The 15,253-nt window shown below is 37.0% G+C and overlaps 1 protein-coding gene across 3 annotated transcripts in view; it reads left to right on the top strand.

The window, feature by feature from the left end:
* Positions 1-15,253, top strand: part of gnao1a (guanine nucleotide binding protein (G protein), alpha activating activity polypeptide O, a) — a 76,566-nt gene that overhangs the window by 51,220 nt on the left and 10,093 nt on the right. For all 3 annotated transcript variants that reach the window (XM_043264475.1, XM_043264473.1, XM_043264474.1), the window contains exons 4-6: positions 5,382-5,542; positions 12,161-12,289; positions 13,229-13,358. In XM_043264475.1, coding sequence (XP_043120410.1) covers positions 5,382-5,542; positions 12,161-12,289; positions 13,229-13,358 — 420 coding nt within the window. The remainder of the gene's footprint in view (positions 1-5,381; positions 5,543-12,160; positions 12,290-13,228; positions 13,359-15,253) is intronic.

Genomic DNA, 15,253 nt, shown 5'->3' with positions numbered 1-15,253 from the left:
CGTGCCATTCTGTGGAACATAGTGCGTCAGTCATCTACATCATCTAATTTCTGTCATGGGTTTTCCCTGTCTGCCATAGAGACGGAGATTTTAACCACTTGATGAAATAGTGGGTTTGCCTCTGTAATTTTAGCCTTCCTTTTTGAGCTTGTGTGTTTTCTTTTACTCTGTTCTAAATACAGGCCGTATGACCTTTTTGTTCTGCTTTACATTTCTATATATATTTATGCAAAGATAATTATCCCTGGGAATCGAACACATAACCTGGGGCTTGCTGGTGCCATACTGTACGCTACTTGAAGGTCAAAAGTATGCTTTGGAAAACTAAAGGCTAGTTCAACAACGCACCAATTTCCTTAGAATTTGTTATCTTGTTTTAAGGTTTACTAGGAATCAAACCCTTAAGCTTGGGTTTGCTAGAGCCATTAATGTGGTTATAAACATCAAGTTTTATATACAAATTAAATGTTTATGAATTCCCTTGTAATGGAAACATTAACCTTGGAGTTGATAGCGCGATACTGTACACTTACTGAAGGACATGTGGATGCTTTGAAAAACTTAAGGTTAGTTCACATAGACCTAAATGCCGAATTAATCAAATATTTGAACATCATTAGCATGATAAATTATTATTAGGATTAGCATGTTTTGATAAAATATCAAGAGTCCTGGGTGACCCCAGGTAATGTTGTACATACTGTAGACGTACCGTCGATTTCTCATTAAGGTCCTCTAGGATGGCGCTTTTCTTTATGTATATTTTAGCTATGATTAAACAGCACTGTTTGCAGTCTGGAGAGTACCAAGAAAAATCAATGGAGAGCACGAATGAGGGACTCTTTTGTCTTTTTCAGCTTCAGTGAAAGATGAATTAGAGATGTCATTGCTGTATAGTTCGCCATCCTGTTTTCTAATTAGAGCACATCCATAATGGTACTGAATGTGTGAGTGTGGCTATCTGAAAGGACTTTGTCTGTATTTAGATTCCCCAGTACTTGACTTTCTCTGGCTTTCACACGTCTGTGCTATTAACATCAGCAATGATTATTAAAAGAAGTAGAGCTAATAGCTTTCCCTCTTACTTTGGAAGTCATTGAGATAAAATCATAATTTATTTGAAACATTTTATTTGGACTTTTGTTACCGCCCAAATCATAACATCCATAAATACAAAACAAATCCTATAAAACATAACATGAAACAATATCAAATAAAAAATTCTAAATGAACACTGTCTAACCACAACACTAAAAATTCGACTAACGTATCAGAAGATGAAAAAGCCTCTTTTTGTTCTCTTCAGTTCACATAGATAAATTGTGGTATGAATGTCAAATATCTCAAAAATGAGAAAATAGGTTGATTAGTGAGGTAGCAATCCACCCACTCACAGCACCTCCTTTGGTCATGTCCATATTGAAATACACCAACAGTCTTTTTTTAATGACCTCTCAGTCTCCTCACTTCAGAAGTCCACCACATGCCTGTGGTTGTAACCTTGAAGAGATGATTTGTAGTTTAAATCCATGTCTAGGGAGATGTGTCATTGCCTTTGATAAAGTACTTGAGCAGGGTCTATACATCTTCAGCAAAGCGGAGCATCTCTTTTCCTCTGTGCTAGTTTGAAGAGAAAAGTCGCCACCGTCAGTGATAGATTATTAGTCCACAGCCCTTGGGGCTCATGAGAAACTGTATGTTACTTTCGTGTTCATTACAAGATTAGAAGCCAACTGATTCAAGACGACTAGATTGATTATGCCATATTACACTTGACCTTCACTGTACATCACACTCTATGAGGAAGGCCTGCATTAGAGCTGTGTGAACACAACCACTTGTATTTTGCAGTCATATGGATTCATCACAAATCCTTGTGAATATATCAACAATATATCATCAATTCCGTTTTGAGTAATATTTCATAATATTGAAACAGTATTTCATGCCTTTGCATTTGTTTGTTTGCATTTATAATTGCTTTTCTCTTGATGATACATTATATAATGAGGCACATTTTTTTTTATATTTATTCATTTATTTTAGTTTTTGCATTATTATAAATCACATTTGTGTTTTTTGCGTATCTCTCAGCTGTGATTCAGTTAAGATGTCACATAGTTAATCGTGCCTTGTGATGTGAAACATATCGATACCCATTCAGACTATAGATACTGTACTGTACTAGCATTATTATATGTACTAGTATTATTGCATATTTCAGTAACAACACTACACACACACAACATGATGATGTGTCAACCACCAATTCCCTTAGCATTCAACAAAAGTGATTTAAAAACCTAATGATACTCTGAGGAATCCAGCATTTACTGTTAAATGACAGTTCTATTGTATATGCGTTATAATGCGTTCACAGTGCCTACTTACGTCACTCGTACGATAGCTGGGCTCATAAACAGGTGCAGCGTCAGGGCGTCTGTATGGTTACTGTCCGTCACGCCGGGCTACTGACTGATCTGCGATTCAAATCTACAGCGTGTTGAGTTCTCTCCTCGCGCTGTTTCCTCTAATAAATGAATGCTGATGAAGATTGGTCCATTCTCTTTAGTCTGTGCAAAGGCCATAATGAATAGCTATTATGTGTGTCTATGAGCCTGATCTAAATTCAATAGGCAATCACTCAGGAATCGTATGCTCCTTCAGTCCAACACGCCAGAAAAAAACCTCCAAAAACCTAAAGCACAGGTAGAAAGAGCAAATTAAGAATGAGAGGCATGACCAGAGTTGTGACATTAGAGACAGACCCACCTGCAATAAATGCACAGAGAGAAAGGAAACAGGTGTGTGTCTGCTGAATCTGTCAGTTTTATTCTTGCTACTCAAAAACGCATGGCAAAAATGTTTCCATTGCAAACCTCCAGCTCTGGCACTGAGGCATTTGCCACTATAAAGGCTCAAAGAACATTTGGACACCAGTTTGATGTCCCATAATTCCCCCGGAAGGGGTAATGTTGAGGTAATCCTTTGTGAATGTTGTGTTGTGAAGCTTTAACCTGCAGTTCATTATTACATAAAATGATCATGACTTAATAGACACTAATATTATTACTAAATTCATTTTTTTAATTTGTAAAAAAAAATCTGATTCTGATTAGGAATCTATTAGGATTAAATACTGTATGGTGTGTGTGTGTGTGTGTGTGTATATATATATATGTTTGATATAAGGACTCCAGAAGGTTCAGTCATGCTGAGTTCAGAGGACTTGCTCTCAAAGGTCACACTCACTGGGGGAGAAGGAAAGGGAGGCTCCCTCAGCCAATCATAAGGCCTCCTGCTGCTGATGCTGCCCCCGCTGCATCACCATGGAGATGGCAGCAATATCTGTCCCTATTGACAAGTCATACGGAAGATGCATCCTTTTTTTCTCAGAGGAGAGGAATATATCTGCATCTTCACAGTAGATAAACTTCACAAAATAGCATTTGCATTAATTATGGATTAATTAGAGACATCCGTGCTTTGTTTTTCCTCCTCTTTTTAATTCCCAGGCCCCCACATCTCACTCCTTTTAGTGTGTGAACACTTTACGCTTTCTCACAGCAGATAATGGAGAGGGTGCAAGACCAGCCTTCTTGAACTGACCCCCATCTTCTCATCCACTCTCTATTTAACATGGGTCTTTTCTTTTCACTCCACTCATCTAGTCCATTTCTCACGCTCTCCTCTTTTGGCTTGTGTAGTTGCATGTCTGTTGTGGATTTGCGGGTCGGCGGAACCCAGCCCCTTCGTGTAGTAAGCTCAATTGTGATCTCTTTAAAAAAAACTAAACGCTCTTTTCAGAAGTCATTATTGCTGACAAGCTTTTTAAACGTGTTTGTTAAAGGGAGTGATGTCATAGGAGGAGGACAGAGGAAGTAAGAGGGAGGGAAGAATGAAACAGGAAGTCATGATGTTGTGTGTGTGTATATATTGTCTATGTATTTATATATTGTATGTGAATATATTTCTATAGTATATACTGTGTGTGTGTGTATGAAAAATGTATTTGCAAAAACAGATTTTTTTTTTTCATTTTCAAAAATCATGTTTATTTTTGTGACGTTTTATTATTTTAGTTATCTGTAGTTTGATTGATATTTATTATAATATACAATGACAATCAATAAATAAAACAGTTGTCTCTTTTGCAAATGAACAAATAGCAATTATATATATATATATATATATATATATATATATATATATATATATATATATATATATATATATATATATACACACACACACACACACACAGTAGTAAAACCAAAATGCGTTCATGTCTTATGACAATTTAGATTTTTTTGGATCCACTTCAGATGTTGACTACTGAATATATTAACAATTAAATATAAGAGACTTGCCTCAATCGCAAATTCAACATTATTAAGTGTGCCCTTAAAAGTCTTCACATTTTTCAAGTGGAGCAACTGCGTAAATGAGGAGTGGCAGATTTAATCATTAAAATAATAAAGTTGATGGTTTAGTTGATAGTACTGGAACAGTTGCAGATTCTGTTATCTCTTTTTTTCCTGTAATGCTCTCATATTTTGCCCTTAAGTTTGTATAGCCCCCAAATATTTTTATAAAGATTTAGCTTATAAAGAGGGCAAATATAATGTGAACTTGCGTCTTTCAGTCATCCTTTCAATGCTGTTGTTCAATGCAAATGGTTCATTTTTAGATTGTTAAGTCTTAGTCAGATATTTTCTTCCCTTTTATTCTGCCTGTAAAAATAACTAAAATATATTTAAAAGAAGATTATTTTTTTCAGAAACAAAACCTTTTATTAATGTTTTATAATATACCTACGTTTATTGAGCAAACAGTCATGCTCACTGGAAAACCAGACAAAAATATTTGTAATAATTTTCATTCAAGCAGTCAATTTTGTCTCGTATGTTTCTGCTAAAATTCTTTGGAATGAGTATAAAAGGCACAGATGAGTCAGTTGTTGACACAGTAAAGCCACAATCACACTGTCTGTGAAGAAATTGCTTCAGGTCACGAGTCTCAGTGCTGTCAGTTGCTAGTAGGCGTTCCCACAATGCATCACTGCTTATTTGCATAAAGTTAAACTCTGCTCGATTTTGTCACAAAACCAACCGATGCTGTTGCACTTGTCACTGGAAATTACAAAATGAAGGTCTTCTAGTTGTTTTGTTGAACTGTCACTGTCAACAGCCCTGAAGAGGAAAGAGCTAAAAACAATTAATAGAACAGCCCAGATGTTTTGGTCTTTGAAAAAAATGACAAGAAGTTTTAAGTTCTCATAATTGAGATTTATCCCGAAATGGGTGTCTTTGAATTCTTCTGTTTGCAACTATCCTCGACCACACTGATGGATGTTCTGTACGTGTGCTTGCTTTTAACAGGCTGATGCTAAGATGGTCTGCGATGTTGTGAGCCGTATGGAGGATACCGAGCCCTATTCTCCGGAGCTGTTGTCCGCCATGATCCGCCTGTGGTCTGACTCAGGCATCCAGGAGTGCTTCAGCCGTGCCCGCGAGTATCAGCTCAATGACTCCGCCCAATAGTAAGTACAGCCCTCTGCTGGGAAGAGTCATTAGTGCTTTACTCTTCATTAAGAGCTTTCTGTCTAAACATACCAATCATTTATTATATCATTGACTATCACACTGCAGTCCAGTTCATTTTAGAGAAATATCCACGGGGCATATATTTTATGGACTGTAAACTGAACGCGGTCACATTAGGTAGTGTCTACAGCATAATATGTATAATCTTTATTTCCAACGCTTGTTCGAACAGGTTGCTTTTAGAGTATTACTTGAGCTCAGCAAAATGTCACTCTGAAGTGAGTTTACAGATGCAATTACAGCATGCGCTGATGAAAGGTCTCGAGTTATGTATGTGTGTTGTACGGTGAGTGCATGTGTGTAAGAGTTTCGTCAGCATTATGTTTCTGATGTTGTGGTTTACTGTAATAGTTTGGGAAGCCTGTCCTTGTGGGAAGCGGTGTTTAGATGAAGACAAATTGCTTGCTCACATATCGACAACATAGATCATGTTGCTATGTGACAAATGTGGGGAGGGGAAGGACTGTTTAGGGTGCCAAAATTTTCTCTTCGTTATTTGCATATAAACATCACCAAGTTTTGCATAAATGTTCTGCCTTTTGTTCAGTGATCAGTAAGACAAACGGTTGTACCGTAGCGCGTCTTCGAGTTCAGGTGAATGAAAACTGAAATGGTAAATGTTACAGTGTATTTAATCTTAGGGTTTATGTGTTTGGGAAAGATTTCTGAAAGATATTTACAGCTGTATGGCTGACCGATATTTACTGTTTTATAGTCTTTTTTATTAGTACATTGTTGTTGTATTTTTTTCAGTGTTCAGAAACCTTGATAATAATTAAAATGCTGTAACTCCTCGGAAAGAATTGAATGCACAACACACATATTTACAGGAAAAAGGCATTTTCCATCCAGAACCTCCATTAATTCATACAGTCTGCTTACTGTCTTTATTGATAGCCCAGTTAGTTGCATTGCTTCCTAAAAACTGAATTTATCATATGTAAAATTTTATTTAATATAATTATATATTTTTACAATATATAGAAGTAATTTCTCTTTAAAATCTTTTTTTCAGTGCCCAGTCTTTTGATCCCATCACATGCTTCAAATGTGCTTCTATGTAGTTTTGCTTTGGATTTAGTGGCACAGTGCACAAAAACACACCTGTACACCTGTGTTTATGTTTCGTAGCTTTTATTTGTGTGTGTGTGTTTGTGTGTATTTATACTAAGACGTGGCTAGCTTGACAGGTACAACTTGTATGTCATTCTTTCATGTCAATCACTGACTAAAGAAAATAGCTTGGGAGAGATTCAAGATAATTTCCTTTGAGCTGTTTATCCACACTGACAGATTACAGTGCGCAACACACTGGGTTCCATGTACCTTGAAGCTCTTTTTTTTCTCTATATTGGACTAAAACTTGAATATCAAGAGACATTTCAGAAGATTTCGGATCGAGGTCCAGTGGTCTTTCCCAGCTAAGATGCTAAAACAGGATTAGATTGGCCCTCAGTCATTTGTTCTCTGGAACCTTCCATCATTATCTGAACTTTTTTCACTATTTCTGTCCTTCCTCTCTCCTTCTCTCACAGTCACCACTCTCTTCTATGTAACTCTGATGCTGTCCACTTTATGGTGCCATAGAGTTTATCTTTTAAAAGCTCCTCCTCTTCCACGCTGCAATCATTCCCCATCTCTCCAGTCATGTTCCTCTAGTCCTTTCAGCTTTGTTCTTTTTGCCTTCCTCTTTTCAATTGTATGTCTGCTAATTTCATTTCTTCAGCATTTTTCTTACAATTATAGCATTAACTAGATGCACGTTCCACTTCTGGTTATAAGAAAAGTGTCAGAATTCTAATGCCTTCCGATGACCAGAACTGAAACTTGCTATCTAGATTGCTTTCAGTTCAGCAACCTTGTTTCTTGACATTTCCAGAGCAAAAATAGGAACTCTATGTTCTTATTGAAGCGTTGGACAGTAGGATGATGTTCTTTGATAAATGTTTCATCTTTCAGATGAACCTTCAGTGGCTTTGCTTTCAGAATATGTAGGAAGTTTCACTTATTCAGAATTTTTGGAGAAATCTTTACAGATTTTTTTGTCGCATTGGAAATAACATCTATCTTCGGTGGTCACTGGCTAGAAATTCTTTTCAACAATGAAACTTTCTATGGCAATCAAAACTTATCTGTATTTAACATATAATAGTTTTACTATTAAACTATACTACATATGATATACTAACATGTTCTTTTTTTGCAAAGGATGCGATTGTGATATCTGTGTGCTTGAAACAACTCAGAATTTTCATTTTTTGGGCAAACTATCATTTTAATCAACGGTACGCTAATTTCAGAGGTCAAGTCTCCCTTCTTTCTTTGACTTTCCATATTAATTATAATGTTGTACTACACTTCCCCTAAGAATCAGTGAATAGGCTTATTGTAGCATTCTTGAATTTCAGACCTTTTTGTCATTACAATAAATGTGGTAACAATGTCTACAATGCCCTGTAGTTCTTTTTCCTGCACATCTTTCTGTCTCTCTCTCCATGATGGGTAGCAGCAGACAGCAGGCAGGCCGCTGAGAGGTGTTGCCAGGCAGAGCACTCAAGTAGCAGCAGGAAACAGAGGGAGGGTGGAGGGAGAAAGAAAGAAAGATGGTGTATGAGAGAGAGAGAGGGAGCAGGGGGAAGGGCAGAGCTGGCAAGCAGCCTGAGTGGTAGAGAGATACGAGTTTCCCATATTAAAAGGAGAGAGAGAGAAGTGAAGAAACCCTACAGCACAACCCCACCCGCGTGTCCATTAGGCCTAAAACGACGGAGTGAAGTCCACATAGTGTGTTGCCGTATTTATGAAAGATTTACAATAGTACATACAGCTTCTCCTCAGAACACCATCAGGGCATTGAGTGCATAGAAGATAAAAAACATTAGCACCGCTGCGAATATCAAAATGCGCTTGCGCACACGCAGACTTGTACACAAAAGCACACGATTCTTCCTTGAAGTGTGTGTTCTCTGCACCTACGGCCAACTGAACAGGCACAGATGTGCAACGCATTATGATATCATTTTGTGAAGCACACAGACAAATATAAATGTGCGCTTTTTTTGGAATAAATAAAAAAAATAAAAGTAAAAATGAATGAATTAAATAAGTCTCTTATGAGTCAACAGAGCTGCATTTATTTGATTTAAAAAAAAACTGTAATATTGTAAAATCCTATTATAGTTAAAAACTCAAAATTTTCTATTTTCATATATTTTTAATATGCAATTTATTCTTGTAATATCAAAGTTCATTTTTTCAGCAGTTCATTAGTGTCACTTCATCTTTCAGAAATGTTTGGTGCTCTAGAATTATGAATTACTGTTTGAGCTGCTCAAATATTAATAATGGATCTTACATTTTTTAGTTTTTCAAATCTTTGGCAGCTTAATATTGTTGTGGAAACCATGATACATTCTTTTATGAAAAAAAAATCCTTTGCATTATTGTGAGCGTCTTTGACGGTCACTTTTAAACAAAAATAATCGTCTATGCAGTATAGTTTTTTGCCATTTGTGCTGCTCAAATATTAATAATGGTTCTTATTTTTAATGTTTGAAACTTTGAACCGTGACTCCAGTGAAATTTGCCTTTAGTCAAATGTAATGGAAGATTACCGGTGCTTATAGTGGTTTTATCAGGCTAGCACGGACAGTTGCTTTCTAAAAAAAGGGCTTATGAAAATCCTCAGTTAACATAGCTGCTCTAAATCTGCTATTTGTTAATAGACAAATATGCTGAGAGAAACTCATGCACAGCCAACAGATACAGGTCACAGAGGAAGGTGCCCCGGAGTGAGTGAGGTAGCGCTAACACTATCAAAGAGAAGAGATTAAAAAATAATGTCAGTGGATGGTTATACTTATTATTTCTGTTCAAGTGATGTCCTGTTTGAGACTGTGTCCTATGAGAGCAGTTCATACTTGAGTACTTAAGTTCATTCTGTGTCAGGTAGACTTGATTTAAGTGCCACTAAGCGATCCTGCAAACCAAAAGCACCACTATTAAACATTAATACAACTCAGCAAGTTACAGTCACAGCAACAGCACCCCCTAGAGTCAGTGAGGTGAAATATCAAAATACATGTGAGAATATATAGTGTGAAGTCTAAGAAATGTATTCCAATTTAGGCATTATATTAATATCCTTTTAATTGTGCAAAATCTTCTATTTACATCATATAGTTTATACGTGTTAACATTTTCAGAATGCTAAAACTTCAGTCTGTTTCCAGGTTTAAAATAGATCCTGTTTCCCAGAGAATTTTAGACCTCTAATGTCATAGACCTTGCCCTCACTTCCTGTCTCATTCTTTTATTTTTACTCTTTTCCCCCAATTCGGGCTTTATATCAGTTGCAACTTTGCCTTTATCAGCCGCTGAATCTGACTCAGTGTCACTACATGTGGAGACTTGGCACAGGACCTGTTACATTATTATCTGATATTTAACTGAATTGTTTAAAAAAAAACAAAAAACGTTTAGTTAGGCCGCGTGTTGTTGAATGTGGAGTTTCTTGCTAGAGAGGACGTTATGAGGTCAGAAGGATGTACATGTGTAGCCCGGGACAGTGTAAGGGGGAGGAAACAAACGAGTCACTGAAAAATGAGTGTAAAAATGAAATGTAACGCTCAGTGTAGCGGTTGTAGGGCGTCCTGCATTTCAGTGTCATTTGCCATTTTCATACACTTGTTTGTTTATTCAGCATTACCTAGACCAACCTGAAGAGTGCATTTGTAAGCTTGATTTGAGGTGGAGAAGTTAAATATATGGCGTCATTTTCAGATTTGAATATAATATTGCTTCACAGAAGTGAGCCAAGCTGTTTGTGAAGATTATTTTAACCCATTCAGCTAGATTATATCATTCAGCAGTTTGGTATTTGTCAGATTTATACATTTTTAACATAGTTTCTTCTGCTCAAAAACGCTGCATTTGTTTGTAAAACAATAGTAACACAGTAGTATAACGATTTAAAAGTCTTCAGTGTCACATGAGGCATTAGAAATCATTCTAACATGCTGTTAATAATGTTATAGTGCTTAAATAGCAAAGTGTTATTATCAGTTTTGAAAACAGCTAACAAACTGACACATTTTTTTTAGGATTCGTTGATGAATAGAAAACATTTATTTAAAATAGAAATATTTTGTATTGTCACAAATCCCTTTCCTGGTGCTTTTAACTAAATCATTGTTACCGTGCTGAATAAAAGTGTTTATGCCATTAATTTTTTCATAAATAAAGTATTAGATCAAAAACGTCTTACTAACCCCAAACATCGCTGTACATAGACTTTAGCTATGAAGCTTTAATTAGGAGGAATTTTCAAGATGGCGAGGTGAGCTTACGTTAGCGCTGTAGACGGTAGCGACAGTGGAATGTTCACATTTCTCTGAAGAATTCTGCAGCAACCAAAGAAACCTGCAACTGCAACATCACTTCGCTGCAGATGGACAGCAAAGGAGGCATAGAAGAATAAAAAACAAAGAGAAAGAGCAGCATGCATCCTAAGCGTACTAGACATAATATCACAGGATACCAAATGAAAAATCGAACTGATCCGGAATGCTAGTTGCTTAAGAATCAGATACTTCTCCAGCAGTTATTTCCCTCTAAATGTGTCAAAACATTTTTGGAATTGCATTTTGATGTAATAATCCATTAGTGTCTACTGTCTACCAGAATTTCCAGCCAAAGGCTTTGATGGATGTTTCGGCGTCTTGCAGTACTCAACCTTCAATTCAACTGGCATCCAATTTGGAAGCACACATATTTCACTGTTTCTTTCATCTGGAAGATAAATGACATCCACAGCCTTGGAGAATATGCATCACGCATTGTTGAAAAGCAGGCTCGGTCCTCCCTGTCTGCTTGCATCACTGTTTTGTTTTGAAGAGGATAGTGTGTATATGTGTGTGTGTGTGTGTGTGTGTGTGTCTGCTGTGAGTGGCACAAGAAGGATGTTTAATGTTTTATTCTGACTTATACTTTATGTCCCGTAGTCTGATCGTCTTTCTAAGATTGCGACTTTAGTGAGATGGACTCTCATCTGATTTGTTGAATTCATTATGTGAAAAGCAGTGATTTTTCTGTCAGAGCATAAATGAGAAACTGTCAACAAAAGATGACAGGGGAGATCACCTAGAATTTATTTTTTAATACATTTGTGACTTGCGCAGGGCAAATCTGCATTTACAGTATATTTTAAAACAATATTACAATTTAAAACAAATGTTGATGGCAGAGTTAAATTTTTCCGTCTTCAAGGCTCAAGTGTCACATGATCATTCAGACATTTTGTAGTGACAAACACAATGAACAATCGTGTATTTGTGACCTTATATTGCAAATGGCTTTACTGACACTTTTGATCAGTTTCAGAAGTTACTACATTTAAATACAGGATAACATTATGATGTTATATATGATGTTTTTATGCAGTAATACAAACAACACATTCTGGATTTCATAGTATCTACTAGTATCTCTTTTTTGTGAATGGCAGTTTCTGTGAAAAAATGCTGGTCCTAACTTTCATCCCTTCTTTCTTCCTTCAGTTACTTAGACAGTTTAGATCGGATCGGCGCTGCAGACTACCAGCCCACAGAGCAGGACATTTTGCGAACCCGAGTGAAGACCACCGGGATTGTAGAAACCCACTTCACCTTCAAGAACCTGCACTTCAGGTGAGACTGATTGGTGTGTAATTTATGCATCGGAATGTACGGCGTGTAATTCAGAGCCTTGCGCCGGCTGTTGGAGTACTACCGTTTCTATCATTTCCACTCCTTCGTGATTCATAATTGGACCATGTTTCAGATGAAAAAAAGTCTGATCTAATATATGTAGCAAAATGTGTTTTTAAGTCACATTACAACTGGAGTGGTTGTAGACCGAGATTAGCGCAGATGAATATCTCCAAACATCCACATCATCTCACTTCATATCATCTCCTCATTCACAGGGGTTTTTTTACACTCTCTCAGGCTGATAGCGCATGAAAACAGAGGACTGAAATAAAAGTGTTGATGGGAGTTAGGCAGATTCTGAAGACAGATTTAGAAATGCACCATACTGTTACAGCAGAAGCTAGCATTTTCGTAGAAAAGGGCAGGACCTCGGTGGACAGCTGAATTACATGTTCTGAAGCAGACGCTAGTATCTGAAAGATACATCTGCTACTTATATTAAATGAAAATCATTACATATTTAAGATTTAGGTCATATTAAAGCATAGTCATATAACAGTCTCAACAAGTATAATCGTAATTGACACAAAGCATTTACTTGATCAAAAACAATAAAACAGTAATGTTGTGAAATATAATTACAGTGTTTTCCATGTTAACATTTATAACAATTTATTGCTGTGATGGCAAAGCCATTGCTTCAATGTTCAGTGTTACATGATCGCTTTTTGGGGAAATTGTGTTTTTTTTCAGCATTCTTTGATGAATAGAAAGCTCACATTCCTGGGTTTTTAACATTATAAATGTCTTAAATGTGCTAAATTAAAGTATTGATTTCTTTTTAAAAAATGTACTGAAAGGGAACGTACAGTATGTTGCTTGAATGATGCATTTTATTATTGTGTCCTGAGCTCATGCTGATTTGTGTCCACTCAGGCTGTTTGATGTGGGAGGTCAGAGGTCGGAGAGGAAGAAATGGATCCACTGCTTTGAGGACGTGACCGCCATTATCTTCTGCGTGGCTCTGAGTGGATACGACCAGGTGCTCCATGAAGACGAGACCACGGTGAGCACTAAAGACACACTTACACGCACAGTCACACAAACACACATACCTGCGCTTATTCTCTGACACACACAGACTCAATTGCATGCGCACACTCAGCGTTGTGTTTCATATGCACTCAAGTGTGCACACTTAACACACTAACAAAAATAATTAACGGGTATTTGAACACGTTTTCTCGTGCTTTAGATCAGATAAGATCGGATAAGATCATCTTAAAGATATCAAATCTTGACGGACAGCGCTGCAGTGACTACATAATGCAGACTACGCAATCTTCATCCACTGCTGAACTCTGTAATTGCAATTATGTTGCCGTTCAAGTGAACACGATGTGCTGTGTAATCATTTACAGCCTTATAATTAAAACAGGGCCACGGAACATTTTTGTTTATCTGGTTTTTAGAAATTTTTAAGGTCAGCGGTGTTTCTTCATTGTGAACCCCCACGCTAATCTACGCGTTAGGTAATGCTTATGCTCTTCGTGTCATCTTGTGCTTACTGTAAAATTTTAAAACCAGTAAATAATACCACTGTTAAGTGTTTTGTATTTATTTCAATATTATTGCCATTCATTTTTGTAAGGCTGTTGATGGCACGCTGCTGGCAAGCATGTTCTAAAATGTGGGTGGCCTGGGTTTGAATCATGGGTCATGTTTTGATGCCCCAAACACTTTACCATCATATTGAAGCAAAGCTGAATTAAAAACAAAACAATTATTTGGATAAGTCTAATAATGGAATAGCTTTGAGTATTGTAGCTGTCATGACTGTGTTGCAAATGCTTCTCCTCTGATAACCAACCTGCATAATGGTTTCTCAAAGTGCTGGGTTGCCGCTGGGGCATGAATGAATTAAATGGTTGCATGTGTCTGGAAATTGTCTAGCTTTTTATGTTTTTGCAACACTATTAGTAACTTGTTGTCTTGTGATGTCAGGATGAATTTGTACCTTTACTTAAATTGTAATTATGTTCATTATTACCTTAGTCACGTGTTGAGGTCAGCATGTAGGCTGAGTTTCGCCTCCTGATGTTGTTATTAGTTTAACAGGCACTTTGCTCACCATGTCCATTTCTTTTTATTAAATTTAGCAATTTAAAAACACTAAATCAAGGAAACGGCAAATAGCAAAGATGTAATAACCCGTAATTAGTCTGTATAGGTAGAGCTGGGGAAGGTGGAGGGTTTCAGAAGAACTAGTGAATGTTAACCATGTATTTAAATATAAAGCAGCTTGCATATCATTGGCTGCGTGTGCGTCATGAACCAATCAGCTTGAACCGAGTAGTTTAATGCTGCAAATACCATCAGTTTGGGTTAAGGACCAATCTGCCTACACCGTCAGTTTTATGACAGAACCTGGCATTAAGTAGACAAGTTCAACAAAAAGCCTTCTTTTTAAGTTGAGAACCTTTTTACAGTGTCCTTTAAAAGAAAAAAAACCCAAAGAATTATTAATGTCCCCACACTATTGATCGATTCTGTGACTGTGCCAATAGAATCATGGCAGGTGTGATGAGTCATGCTTGGACGTCTGTGTGTGACACAGGCCTCAGATCTGCCCAGACACACTCTCTCTTGACAAACTCTGATAAGAGAATTTTTACAACATCAGAGGGATTTACGGTGACACGTTTTGGACATAGGAGGGCTTTTATGGCTAGAAAAGTGGCTCCCCATAAATACAGCAACTCCCAGGCGCCCATATTCACCTGATCTATGGAAGCGATAAAAAACGAAGACAGATTCTATTATTCTGTAAGAAAGTCCTGGCGAAACAAACGGGCAGAGATAAACACACATACAGATCCTGTCAGTACGTGGCTCCTGTCAGTGCTCGTCCATTCAGCGCTCTATCAGTGTTTACGCATTTGCCGTTTGACATTCTGTCCC

This window comes from Puntigrus tetrazona, chromosome 18, assembly GCF_018831695.1.
Source record: "Puntigrus tetrazona isolate hp1 chromosome 18, ASM1883169v1, whole genome shotgun sequence".
NCBI lineage: Eukaryota > Metazoa > Chordata > Actinopteri > Cypriniformes > Cyprinidae > Puntigrus > Puntigrus tetrazona.
Note: the sequence above shows the minus strand (reverse complement) of the source record. Positions and strands in the feature narration are given on the sequence as shown.